Genomic DNA, 14311 nt, shown 5'->3' with positions numbered 1-14311 from the left:
TAGAGGCTGTTTTTAAAGAGCCAAGAGCTGGGGCAGGCAGGGCAGCCATGCAGTGGGGCTGGGAGAGCAGGCAGGGGTCGGGCGGCACTCAGGGGGGCTGGGGGAGCAGGCAGGGGCTGGGGCCTAGCAGGGGTCTCCCCATGGTCCCCTCCCCCTAATTATCTGCAGTGGTGAGTGGGGGCTGCCTGAATCTCCAAAGCTTTCCGAATCTTTTCCAAATCAATTTGGAGAGCTTTGAATTGATTTGGACCTTTTAATTGGTCTCCTGATTTGATTTGGATTCAGCCGCTGAATCGGGCCGAATCTTCTCCGAATCAAATCAGCACCCGAAGCTTTGCACAGCCCTACTAACTGGCTGCCACAATATCAGATGAGGATGCCACCCTCGTCCTAAGGACCAGCATAGCCAACAGAGCACAGACTGAGGCTCTGAGCATCTGGATGGGAATTCAACTTGGGCTCTGGTTTGAAAAGTAAAAGAGCTCAGCTAGCAAATCTAATTCAGGACAAGTGATGACCCTCAACCTAGACTTCCCAGAGCAGCTGGATTGCATTGTGTCCTCCTGTGCTGCAGTCTCCGGAGAAGGGAAACTCTTGGAAAGCTTTGGAGAAATGGTCAGCTAGATACAACACCTAGTATTCCTTACACCAACCCAGGTCCCCTCCAAGTCCTGCATCAAGGGTAATCATGTCCCAAGGGTGACCTGCCCCCTCCCTTTCCCAGCCAGACATCTTGCATCATTGTGGCTCTTCCAAAATATTGCAGCCCATCACATAGCTCTGCAGCACTTAGCCAGCATCTAAATTGATCAGAACCATTTAATTTGTCCTGCTTTTCCTTCTTAATTTCAAAGCAGCCCACTACAGCTGAGCAGGATGGTAGGCAGAGGGCTAGACAGCAGGGCTTCTCAAGATGTATTTTTAGGATTTAATTGGACTGAGTGCAGGCTGGAGCTTCCCAGGGCTCAGAGCTGAAGCTTCATTAAATTTCCATGAACAGAAATTTGCACACAGGCCATCTGGCCATGCAGGATCTGTGCTTCGCAGCCTTATCAAGAGACCTCTAGAACCATGGGCTCATCCATTTTTCAATAACCCATGTCAACAGGGGAAAGAAACTCAGTGGCAGGAGCAGAAAACCTTTCTGCCTTGTATGAGAGGTCTAACAAAAACAGCCAGCTTCTGATGCAAATCCATTCAAGTCAGACAGGTTTTAAATATTGCCAGCTCCAGTCATTCAGAACTCACGAGTCAAGCCACTCCATATTATAAAACTTGCTTTAAAACCATGAGATTTAAGAAAAGTTTTTGGGGCTCTTTCTACTTCCTTTCTATTATCCGAACCTTTCAAGGTCATGCTTTCAAGCTTTTCTCTTTGGTCATGAGGGCTAGAATTTTTTTTAAACAGAAGATGAGATTTTTCACAAGATCATCCCATTCCAGAAAATGGGGCCTTACGAAAAATTTCAAACCATCACAAGGCTCACAATTAAGTCAGGAGATCTGGCCTATCCATGTGATTACTGAATTTGGCATGTGGGTTTACTAGCACAATACAAAGGTGTTATTTATGCGCAATAGCCAAAAAGACCATGTATGTTATTCCCACTTAATTGCCATTTGACTGTATGTTAGACACATGGGAGTAAGCATTCATGAAAAAAAAATAGGCAAATGCCTATCTGCATAAAGCATTAATCATACCTTAAACTCCACCTTCCGCATGGCAGTTGCCATATTGGATCCAGCTACAGATTCCTCTCAGAGTTGTCAACCCTCAGGATTTTATGGTGAGTCTTGGGTACTTTTTTTTTCACTTAGAAGTCCAGCACCTGGAGTTAGGGGATTCTCAGAAAAAAAATCAACTCTTAAAAAAAGTTTCTAGTATTTCAAGGCTGAAGATCAAGGTTTGAAAATCTAATGGACAAAGTCTCTAATATTAGAAGGAAAATAAAATAAGCCCCAGAGTCCCCTGTGGTTCAGTGGTAGAATTCCTGTCTGCTATACAAGAGACCTGGGTTTGATCCCTCAATGCTTGTACAACTACAGCCATGGAGGCACCAAATGTCCAGACTCAGCCTGGCCTTGGGGTTCTGTTTTGGTGGTCTAAAATGAGGATGAATGTCTAGGCAGCCTCCACTCCTCCAAGCTCCTGCCTAGGCATATGTGCTGAAGGTCTGAGTGACTTCTCACACATATACCATGATCTGGAAGGACTGATGGTTACCAATGGAAAATGAGCCCCAGACTATCTGTTTTTAAAAATCTTTGGAGGTTTAAGCTAATTTTGCACAGAGAATGGGGTGACTCCTCAGACTTTGCAGTAATGCCCTCTAGCTAGATATGCATACCTCTGGTAGTGGCCAGCACCTGATTGCTTTAGAGGAAGGATTTATGGCCAAATTAAAGCATACCAGAAGGGATAATTCCTTCCTGACCCCTGCAGGCAATTCATACCCCACAGCACCAGAAGGCCATCACAGAGGAGCCTGTAAAGCAACATCTAGCTGTTTTGCAGTGGCTGCTTCACACAATCCAGGGACTACAGATTGCACATTTGTTGGCCCTTGGAGGATACAGCCACCTTCACACAGAAGCTGCACCTCCCATCAAATGTGATAGCTGCCCCTTGTGCCTGCAAATCAAAGTGACTTCAAAACAGCAACCGGGTCTGCTTCATTTAATTATGTTTCCCCTGTGACTTGAATGGTATTCCTTTGGCTATCAACCAAGGGAGCTACTGACTGAAGGCAGTGCCTCTTAAATGTAATTACTTCCCCTACAGCTTCCATGGCAGCTGCTAAGCACAAGGCTGAGAGGGATGGGGTTTGTTTTCCTTTTACCTTTGCTGGTGTGGGAGACATACAGTCACATTCACGTGGGCAGTCTGTTGTCTCACGTGATGATGTCAGTCAGTGCCAAGGCCAGACCGGACTCATTAGGTGCCTTGCTATAGAGATGCATCTGCAGCAGAATATTGCCAAGTAGGATTTTAACTCTCTAGTTACTTTAGATTCTTGAAAAAACATGTTACGTTGGTAGTGGGAAGGAGAAATTGTATAAGGTCAGATGAAAAGACAAGAAGGAACAAAAGCTTGGAAAGAAATAGCTAGTAATCAGAGGAGGACATTTTAGCACCCAGCAGATTTAGCCTGATAGCCAGGAAGCACATTTGGCTGTATGCAGTGTTATGCAAGAGGGGGAGTAAAGGAAAAAAGATGAGGAGAAAGGCCTGAAAATGCAGCTTTTTCCTGTTCTTGGGATTTTCTCACAAGTCTTATGATATTTCAGGGTTTTTCCTAAAGCCCCAGATCCTGGAGACATCTGATTATGAGAGAATCATGGTCCATATTTAAAATATACATATATATTTCTAGTTCCTTGGCTGCAGAGAGAGAAGCTTGAACACACAAAACCTAAAGGATTCAAAAACTACATGTGCTATTTTTTTTTTTTAAATCTCACAATGTTTATGTGAAGCTCTTATCTTTGATACTAATATTACATGGAACCATTTCCTCAGCCAGTACAAATTGTCATAGTGCTGTTGACTTCAGGGTTTTCACTGGACCTAGCCTATGTTCATCAGCTGGAAATCTGGCCCATATATGTGACCCTTATACCTCAATGGGGTATAGAGTGTCTATTCCCTATTCCCCTAATAGGTTTTTTCTAGCACAACACACTGATGCTTGGTTTTCTCTATGACTAAAATTCACATAGTCTGTATAGGGGATACAGATGGTAAAACATCTGTGCATTAGCTTCAGGGTAACATTGCATGTGTTTAACTGTGTAATGTTTGGGTCACTGTAACATAGCATTTATTTATGCCTTTCTGAGATGGTTAACAGCTGACTCCCCTTACCCTGTTCCCTTCCCTCACTGCAGGTTTGCTCATCTATTTTGGCTATGGCATGTGGAACAGCACCCTGGAGATCAGCGCCCGGGAGGAGGCCCTTCATCAGAGCACATACCAGCGTTACGATGTTGATGTTGACCCCTTCTCTGTCGAAGAAGGCTTTTCCTATGCTGAGAACGACAACTACCAGGACTGGGGAGCTTCTGAAGACAAAGGCTTCTCTTATCAGCAGATGTCGGAGGCAAAGGAAAGTAATCGGACAAGTAGCAAATCAAAAAGTAAAGGCAAACACAAACAGAATTCGGAGGCTCTGATTGCAAATGATGAGTTAGATGACTCGCCAGAGTAAGAGTCATGGGAACCAAACGGTAATGCGCCCTCTCACTAACCTGACCCATGGGCTAGAATGTGAAGGCTTCTCTGGCTCTCATTGTAAACTCCATCGTCCTCTAAATTTCAGTGCCCAGAATCACGTCCCTCACTCTCTCACTTCTTCTCCAGGATAGTCCTGGATTCTGAGGTTGTCACTTTCAACAAAACAAACAAGTGGCCTGTTCTGTGTCCATCAGTCATGTCCTGTTTTGGTGAATTTTACCAAGGGGGCCATCACTTGGATGGATTGATCGACTAGCAGATTCTTTCTGTGTCTATTAAACCATCAGCATGCATTATACTGAACACCTGGCAGTACTGACAACATGAGTTAATGGGAGATGTGCCAAATAGGATGAGCATATACTAAGTGAGCAGAGTCACGTGACCAGTTGAATTGGTAAGGGCCTGAAACATATTCTCTGTGCTTTCCATAGAGAATATTTACCCCATAATACTGGCTTGAAGCTACTGTTATATATTTGGCACTTTCTTAGCAAATATATTTTTCCTTGAACCTTGTAGGAAGAAGATCTTAGATAGATAGATAGATAGATAGATAGATAGATAGATAGATAGATAGATAGATAGATAGATCCAGACTGAGGCAGTAAAATATTTCCAAGGAAATCTCAGGAGTAGATTAAAGGTAGATCCAGAGATCTTGGCCTCACAGAATAACATTTCCAACCTGCATTTCAACCTTTGGAGAACAGTATGAACACCATGGGTAAGGATGGGTCTGAACCAAAACCCCTTAAAACCAAATATCCCAACCTTGGGGAATCACAATCCAGTCTTTGTGGTTTGTATCTCTTTCCCTAGGACAGACTGAATCAAAATGAGAGATCCCAGTGCATTTGAACCTCCCAGATCTGGATCTAGACTTTGTAGTTTGTATCCATCCTTAGTCATGATAAAGGTCTCTACCCAGCTAGACTTAACCATCCTAGTGTGACCCTCCATTTCACCTGGCACTGTATATTTCAAGACTTGGACTCTGTTTCAATCATTATGGGTCTATTACCAATTCACTAATCTCTATTATTTCCCATTAGGTAACTTCTGGATTGTCATTCAGATTTAAGTCCTTCAGGGGAAGTTCCTATTTGCTACTTTGTGACATTCCTGCACCGCAGAAATTTAGGTTCATAAAAGCTGTTAACATTCATTCATCACTGAATGGTGTCTGTAGCCAGTCTGAATAAGCCAGCCACTGACATTTCATTCCCTGCCATAAAACTATACTTCATATTAAGGATTCTTAGTTTATCTATGTTTTTGAGATACTGAACTGTGGAACTGTTGGGTGATAATCTGAAAAATATTGAAGTGCAGCTACCTACTATGATTAACAAATTCCATAGTCTCCTACCCCACTTTGAAATAATGAAATAGGCAAGGGAAAGATGGGAGTTCATGTAACACCAGGCAGGTTTTCCCAGGAGGTGGATGGTTATTGTGAGCTTGTGGGCTACAAACAGACAGCAGGCCCAACCCTGCAATTTTCACATCAACAAAATGTCCAGTGATGTCATATCTAATCAGAGCAGACTAGAATAACCTCATTTGTGATGTTACTCCATTAAACATTAATGCTGGGATGAATTTGGCATACTGTGTCCTTTCCGATCAACATATAAGACAGAAAAAAACAGGTTAGCTAAGCTCAAGCAGAAGATATCCTTATAAATTAATTAAACAATTCTTAGCAACAGTCTTACATCCATGATTTTGTGTGTTTATTAATATATTAATATATATTATTAATGTACCAAATGAGACCATTGGCACTGCTAGGCACAAGTACAAAATACTACTACACATACTATTAAGCCTTCAGTGACATAGAGTCAAAATGAAACACTCCTCCTCCTAACCCAGAGCACACCTCACCACAACAACAGTGGAGGCTAAGATTTTCATGCCATGTAAGGCAGATAGATAGATAGATAGATAGATAGATAGATAGATAGATAGATAGATAGATAGATAGATAGATAGATAGATATCAATCATAGCACCTACAAGTCAAGAACTCAGTGCTGCAGCACTGTGGAGTTAGCCCTGCTGTATACAGATTCCATTGATTTTAAATATATATAGGTACCACTATATCAGAGCACTGAGTTCCTGACTTGCAGGTACCTAGTTGTGTAGTTGAATCCACAGCCCCAACTAAAGCACTTGGACTCTCTGTACAATGCAAGAAGAGATGTAGGTGCCTAAGGGAGCAGGGAGTCACTGACACTAACCTATAGGAAATGCTGAGAAGATACATGTGGCTTAAGTCTCACACACTCTGGCCCTGCTCCACTTGGGATTCCAGTTGAGCCATGACAACTCTTGTGGAATTAAGTGCCTAAATCAGCCCTTTCTTACAGGATGCAACCAAAAGTAGATAGTTACTTTTCACCCAAGAGTCCAGTGGTTAAAGCAGTCACCCACAATCTGGAAGGTGCAGATTCAATTCTCAGTGCACAGATATTAGGGTCTACCTTGGAGAATATGCCCCCCACCAGTCCCCAGAATTAAGAGCCTAACACTATCTGCTAAGAGGACATTTGGGCTGTCTGACTTTTGGAAGGCTTGAGCATGGAGTCTGCCAGGAATTCCTACCTCCACTGTAGCCAACAAGACAAGTTTTGTCACTTATCTTTGTGGAGCCAGGGTTTCATTCACCTCTTGTTTCCAATGTCGCTGGTACCCACACCATACAGGCGTTATGCCTTGCTAGCTTATCTAGATTCTAATGCCTTCCATTAGAAGTCAGAGCCTGGATGGATATGTGTAATCCCTTATGGATATGTGTATCTTCCCTTAAAAGACATCTGTTATGGTTCTGTCACACTCTCCATTGCAATTAATGATCATCAACTTCCATGTGCGGCAGATCCAGGGAGATTTAGTCTTAAATCATTGCACTAGGTGGGAAAGTGATTGTTTCATAGACTGATTTTCAGTTAACAACCGTGATTTCAAATAAATGATAAATTACAAATGTTTTAGCTGCTGAAAGTTACACTGTTAAATGCTACCATCCAAGCGGCACCAGGATAAAAACAGAGTAATCCCACTGGCCTTGTTAGCATTATTCTGGATATAATCTACCTATTAGCAAAGACATACTCCACTGGTAGCACTGAGGCCTTCCTTTCCACTCCCTGAGCTAGGCTGTGAGCAAGGCCTCCTCTCTATTGTCCACTTGTGCAGATGACTTTCTAGTGCCAAGGCTGCAGCAGTCTCTCTTATCTCTGTTCAGGAATAGTAGAGGGATCAGGATCCACAAACACTCATTGGGGGGTTGAGAAGGGAGTCTATGAATCCCAAACCTAAACCAACTGAGCAGTGTCCCTCACCCCTCACCTTCCAGATCTGACCTTCCTCGAGATGGTCCCGCCAGGGCAGATCTTCTTTGTAGGAGGAAGGAAACCTCAGGATCTGAGCTAGTATTAGTAACCTTTGAATTACTATTTATGATTAGCATTGAGATCTCCCCAGGCATAGGCCAGGCCTCCATTCTGCTGGGCAGATGACAAACACAGAATAAAAACTGCCTCCTCCAATAGCTGCACTCAAAATAAATTAAACATATTTCCACTTACTACGAAACTTTAAATAATTTGCCTCTTCCTGTTCACTCGGGTTACCATTCGTTATTTGTTAAGGGCCCTGTCTGGGATGTCCCAGCTCAAAAGGGCTTGGAGTTAGAGAAGATAGAGAACACAGCATATGGAAAAACCAATAGAAGGGCTGATCAGAGCAAATTTGCTTCTCTGTCTCTACAACAAGATATGCAAACAAAAAAGGAAAAGTAGAAGGAACTTTGCAAAATGACCATTAACAAGCTCAAGGCAGATGGGGACCCATCAGGAAGGAGGGACTGTGAACACTCAGCAAACCAGGGAAATAGATTCCTGTCCTTAAGCTCAACCATCAACACATTAGTAGGTAAGAGGTTCATGCAATAAATGAAGGAGCAGTCCCCTGGCAGCACAGATCACAATAGTTCTTATTCAGTGACTATGTGGCATAAGCACTCAACCCATTCATGGCAGATCCTACACAACTTTTCTCTCTCCATCCAGTTTGCGATAATGGAAGGCATAATTTGTGGCCATTCCTTCAGCTCACCCTGAGATTATGATATGTCTTTCAGATAAAAGCCAGATGAGACATATGCAGACAAGATTCAGGCTTAGAAAATATATATATTGCATTGAAGTGCTCTCACTTCAGCACATGTCTAGGTTGAAGAATGAGGTTCCAAGGCAGATCTGTGTTTGTGCACTAAAAGCGCACGGAGGCTCTGTTTTAATATGCCACATGAATTCCCAAATATCTTCTCCAGTGAAAACAATGGAATGGATCCTACAACTCTTACTCATATGGATCCTGTGGGCTGATTGTGAGTTCATCTGCACCAGGAAATATCCAGAGTGACTCATAGAGTCATAGAAGATTAGGGTTGGAAGGGACCTCAGGAGGTCATCTAGTCGAACCCTAGGGCTGTGCAAAACAGCACCATTCCATTTCAACTTGCGTTTCAACGTTTCAACAGAACAGCGTTTCATTTCAAATTTTATTTCAATTCAAAACCGCTGTTCCGTTTCATCAAAACAGTTTCACTGTTTCGACACTGTTTTGACATTTTGCCCATAGGCTATAATAGGGAAGCTTGAAACAGCCTATAGCTTTGTCATTTATGGCCTGACTTGGCTGAAACTTGCAGGAATGGTAGCCCCTTCTGAGGGCATGAAGCCTGCCAAGTTTCAAGGAGATAGGTATAGGGGTTTCAGGGGAACTGCACCTCAAAATCTTGAAAGCAAAAACCTCATGTCACGTGTATGTGTTAAGCCACAGTGGGGTCAAAACTGCAGGCATACTAGCCCTGCTGAGGCAACAAAGCCTGCCAAGTTTCAAGGAGATAGCTGCAGGGGTTTGGGGGAAACTGCACCTCAAGCTGTGGACAAGCAAAACTCGTGACATGGGTGACAGTGTGTGTGTGTTAAGGTGCGCCCTCACTCAACTGACACCAAGGCAGAAAGCAGGGCAGTTCAAACAATGCTGCCTTTTATGCAGTTTTTCCATCCCGCCCCCAGAGCACTGGGAGTGGAAGGGACCTCAGGGAAGGATCACAGTCACTGGCCAGCTACACAGTCAATAATGAGAGCAGTCCTTCCCCCCTCTTCCGCCCTCTTGCCCCTCCCTCTCCTTACTTTACTTTCTGTTTCCCTGCAGGCAAGCCCAGCTTGAGCTTCAAAACTAAAAACGTTTGGAAAATTTTGAAACGTTTCAACTTGCCTCATTACGTTTTGAGGCTGTTTCGAAGCTCTCCGTTTTGTTTCGATTTTGCTGTTTCAAGCTCAAAATGAGTCGAAACAGTCTCGAAACAAAAGTGCCGGCAAAATTTTGCACAGCCCTATCAAACCCCCTGCTTAAAGCAGGACCATCCCCAACTAAATCATTCCAGCCAGGGCTTTGTTGAGCCAGGCCTTAAAAACCGCCAAGGACGGAGATTCCACCACCTCCCTAGAAAACCCACTCCAGTGCCTCATCACCCTCCTAGTGAGACAGTTTTTTTCTAATATCCAACCTAAACTTGCCTTACTGCAACTTGAGACCATTGTTCCTTTTTCTGTTATCTGCCACCGCTGAGAACCGTGAGTTCTGTATTGGGATACCTGCAGTCAGAATCCTGCCTTTAAAGTCATGTAACAGGTGATCACTTACCACATTGGGGTAAAGACTCCAGGGACAAGGCCAGCCTCATATTTACATTTTGCAAAAACTTGAGAGATTCCCATAGAAAATACCAACTTCATCTTATGAGAACTAAACAATACAAGGATAGAGATTAAGGCTGGAACATTCTGAGTATAATTTAAACTGGGGGATCAGATCAAAGTGTGCTCTTTGCACTGACCAGAGCATGTCTGCACATGAGAACTGAGGAGAAAGCAAGGCTAAGGGGACAGCTGTTCTGGACTGCAAGGCACTGAATGCCCCCTTCTTGTCATGTAGGTGCCTACTGATTTACTCACAGATCCCCATTGACTTTCAGAAGTGTTGTCCCAAAAGAGGAGCTGGGACCTCAACCTGCCCTTCACTAGATCCCAGAATTATGGTTTTAGGATTGGGAAGACAGAATGTTCAGTGTAGTGCAAAGCTAGCTTTTATTTATTTATTATTTATTTAAACAATTATATTTAAATATAATATATTCAACTTCTTTGAAGAATCTATTTGTCATACATGCATAGGCATATTGTACATCATGTTAGAACTAGAAAGGCTCTACTCACCTTAAACGATATCAGGCTGTATTTTCACACAAGGTTTCTGGTTTGAAAATAAGCAAGAGCAAAACTTGCATGTGTTATACCTGTCACTAGAGTCCTGTGATAAAAACAGCCTCAATCTGTGAAGTTCAAGTGTATTTTTTTTAAATAATCTTGAGTACAACACAAGTCATACAGCAAGTAAAAATGGAAAGTCTTTTTCAAATGTATACCTTTCCAACCTTTGTGTGCATTTGAGCTTCCACAAATTTCCTTTCCCTGTCCTGTTAACAATCAACGGACACTCCCACAAGGAGCACCCACAATGTGTCTGATTCTGCAGGCACTCCTCCCATCGCAGCCAATAGGAGTTTTGCCTTAGTAAGGATCAAAGCCAGAATGTCCACAAGCCCCTTTTCAAATGCATACAACCTGCACATGCAGCTGGTAGTGCCCAATTACTGTGCAGCTAATTGGCCCGTAAGACTTGGGGGCACAGCAAGGTGCATGTTGGAAAATGTTGAAAAAATGTTTAAATGTTTTACAGGTGCCTTTGAAAATGTGGCCACATAAGCCTAGATCAGGTACCCACTACCTAAACATACACATCAACTAGATTTTTACAAGCAAGAACCAGGAGCCCCCACTCACTGAGGAGCTGTATTTTCAAGGTGTATTAACACTTCTGTCCTCTCTGTAGGCCTGACCCTGAATGGTCCTGAACCCCTCACACTAAAATCTTGTGCTTAGGTACCATAAGAGAAAACTTCAGGAATATCTGACATAGATCAATGGCATCTAGCAGAATCTGACTCTACATTTCAGCAGAGAAAGAATATGGGTTTGGACAGATGTAACAATTAAATAATATCTGGTGGTACCAATATAAGCTGTTACTATTATAACTGTTGTGTCTACATGCTTTTGTAAAGATTCAAGTGTAGCAAAACCATGCCAGGTTTAACTCTATTTCATTTAAGACTAAAGTTACAGTGATTTAGCTAATTTATATCACTTCAGCTCATGCAACTATAACAGTTGCATCAGAACAACTGGTGCCTCTTGGCTTCCTAGAACAGTTAAAAAGTATGTTTGTCCCTTGCCTTTATGTTACTTTCCTACTAGCTGTTGTACTAAGTGAACGCGTCTACACAAAATGTGATTGCACATTAGCACATCACGGCAAAAGCTGTGCTATTGCGCTAATGCACAGTAAAATTAGTCTACTGTACATTTAGCATCACTTAGAAGGCATGTGCCAGTGCGATCATGCAGTAGCGCCAGTTTCTGCACGTTTAGTTTGTTTCTGTTATTACAGGTACTAAACTTAATGCGCAGTAACCGCAGAGCATATTAATGCATGTGTAGACATGCCCAATAACATTTAAAACAGTCCTTATATCCACAGCTCTGCAAGACACTTAAGTACATGCCTCGCCGTTAATGCAGACCTACATACCTTGCCACATTGAGACCTACATTCCCTCACAGCCTTAATAGCTTGTACCAGAGTAGCCAGCAGAAAGAGGGGCTGGTATCATGTTTCCACACATAAACTGTGTAATTTACTGTAAACCTGATTCAGTGCCCTTGAAGTCAGTGGGATCTTTCCAGTGGGATGGGAGAAGGCATCACAGCTGTTGTTATCCGTACACTTTCCCTTTGCACTCCTCCATCCAGCCATGCCTTCTTTTTTCCAGGCTGATTTATGAATTTCAGTAGTGTCTTAATATGTTGTTCATCATCACCTCAGTTATGTCACAGGCCACTAAAGGGATTCATTCATTCTTCTCACATCTAACAAAAGAAAAGATCTTAGGTTAGAGGAAAGGTTGTGCTGCAGTATTGCCACCAGGATCATCAGAAAACAGCATTTCATGTGTCAGACAGGTAAAACTGTGAGGAAGGACCTCGAGAATCATGTGCTATCAAGACAGGCTCTTTCTAAAAATTATTGTACAAATTAGCATAATTTATAATCTCCCACATACCTTCTAGGACTAGATTAAGAAAGAACTAGCATCATCCACGTCAAAACAAAACCAACCTAGACACTAGGCTGTGTTTTAGAACATTATGCTCTATTCAAACATCATTACCAGTTACCAACTGGCAGGCATAAACTCAAATGTGGAAATGATCAATTTGCAGCAGAAGTGATCTTCAGTCCATCCCCCAGATCCCAATCCCCTACACTGGGAAGATGACATAATTCAAATCTGAAAAATGGGATTCAGGTCACCTGCATTTCCCCTTATGTCAGATCATGAAACTATTTGATATGAACAAAGGCCAAGAGTTCCTAAAGTCTCCACTGCTTCTGAATGCCTTAGTCACTGGATAGCCAAGTCCGAAAACATAAAAGGGCCTGATTTTCACCAGGGGAAGTCACTAGGAAATATGGATGCTCAGTCAGGCTTCCCGAGATGGAGGTGCTCAAATTCAGTGGACACTTTTGAGATGTTTAGGCTGTCATGTAATATTCCTTAGCATTAATGGGAGGGGAGTCATAGGCATAACCCTGTTGCACAAGTGACAAAATCCCAATGATCATAAATGCCTCCCTTTCAAAGGACCAGGATCTTGGATTGATGAAGCATAAATACCTCAACTCTTTCTGGTCAATTTACCTTAGCCCCCTGCAGCTTCTTTTTCATTGCTCTTGGTTACAATGATTCGATGACAAGACTCAGCACTCCAGCATCCTCTGTACAGAGAAGAAATCATGCTCCTGCTGACATAAGATGTTGAAAATTCAGCTTGTAAATTACCTTCATTTTGTTTGATCTTTATGACGTATGACTTGCTTTTTGCAGATGGTATTTTCTGGTGTAACGATTCTCCGCAGTTCTGGTATGAAATTGGTGTATGTGTTAACAAGTTTGTTATATTAATTTTTTGTGGTTTCCAAAACCCCATTGGTGCACTGTACAATGGGATCTTGTGGTGTGTCATGAAGAAAGAAAAAAAATGCAGCTATGTTATAGAGTGATCCTTATTTTCAAATGATTGTGTTGTTGATGATATTATATATATATATATATATATATATATATATATATATATAATGACTTATCGAGATACTAAGAAAAGAAATTTAAATTTACCAAAATGTGTATATTTTAATAAATACATAAAGCTTTATTGTGTGCCTTTACATTTTAAAAAAATGGATTTATAAAGGAAACCAGAGAGAAATATGTCTTGGTATAAATTTCCATAGTAATGTAAAGCTTTTAAATGAAAGAATAAACCAAAAAAAGGACAAAAAACGAATTTCCCATATAAATTTTGTTAAGCGGATCGGTATCTGATGGGCTGATATTTTTCAATGCTAAATTGAATATAGACAAATCTTGCCTTAAGTGCTTCAAAATTTCCTTTGTAGAAGAACCATGTAAATGGGTTGATTTTGGTATTTCCTTGCATTGTTGTGAAAAATGGTTATTAGTTTACACAATAAAACTTAAAAAGTGAAAGCAGTCAAGTTTTACCTGTGAAGTGGTCAGTGTCATATTCTGCCTCTCCGACTGGTGCTTTTACTAACCTCCAGGCCCACGACAAACAGTATCAGCACTGACTGTCACCAGGAACTCGCAGTGGCAGCTGCCTGTTCTGGCCCTCTCCATGCCTTCCCCTTCACAGTTGGAAGCATGCAGGACACGCAAGAGGCCTATTGGGATTTGTGTTTGCAAAAGAAACGCCACTCCCTTGTTTTTCCATTGCTAGCTGAGTCTGTAGTGCCTGTCTCGAACCACCCTGACTGTTTAAAGCCATATGCTATCACCCTACCTGC

General features: G+C 42.1%; 1 protein-coding gene across 1 annotated transcript in view; it reads left to right on the top strand.

The window, feature by feature from the left end:
- Positions 1 to 14008, top strand: part of SLC7A14 (solute carrier family 7 member 14) — a 75357-nt gene extending 61349 nt beyond the window's left edge. Inside the window, exon 8 of the mRNA XM_006267718.4 lies at positions 3892 to 14008. Within this exon, the coding sequence (XP_006267780.1) occupies positions 3892 to 4211 (320 nt within the window). The 3' untranslated portion in view covers positions 4212 to 14008. The remainder of the gene's footprint in view (positions 1 to 3891) is intronic.
- Positions 14009 to 14311: the final 303 nt, after the last annotated feature.

Source organism: Alligator mississippiensis, chromosome 7 (genome assembly GCF_030867095.1).
Source record: "Alligator mississippiensis isolate rAllMis1 chromosome 7, rAllMis1, whole genome shotgun sequence".
NCBI lineage: Eukaryota > Metazoa > Chordata > Crocodylia > Alligatoridae > Alligator > Alligator mississippiensis.
This window is presented reverse-complemented; position numbering and strand designations above follow the sequence as displayed.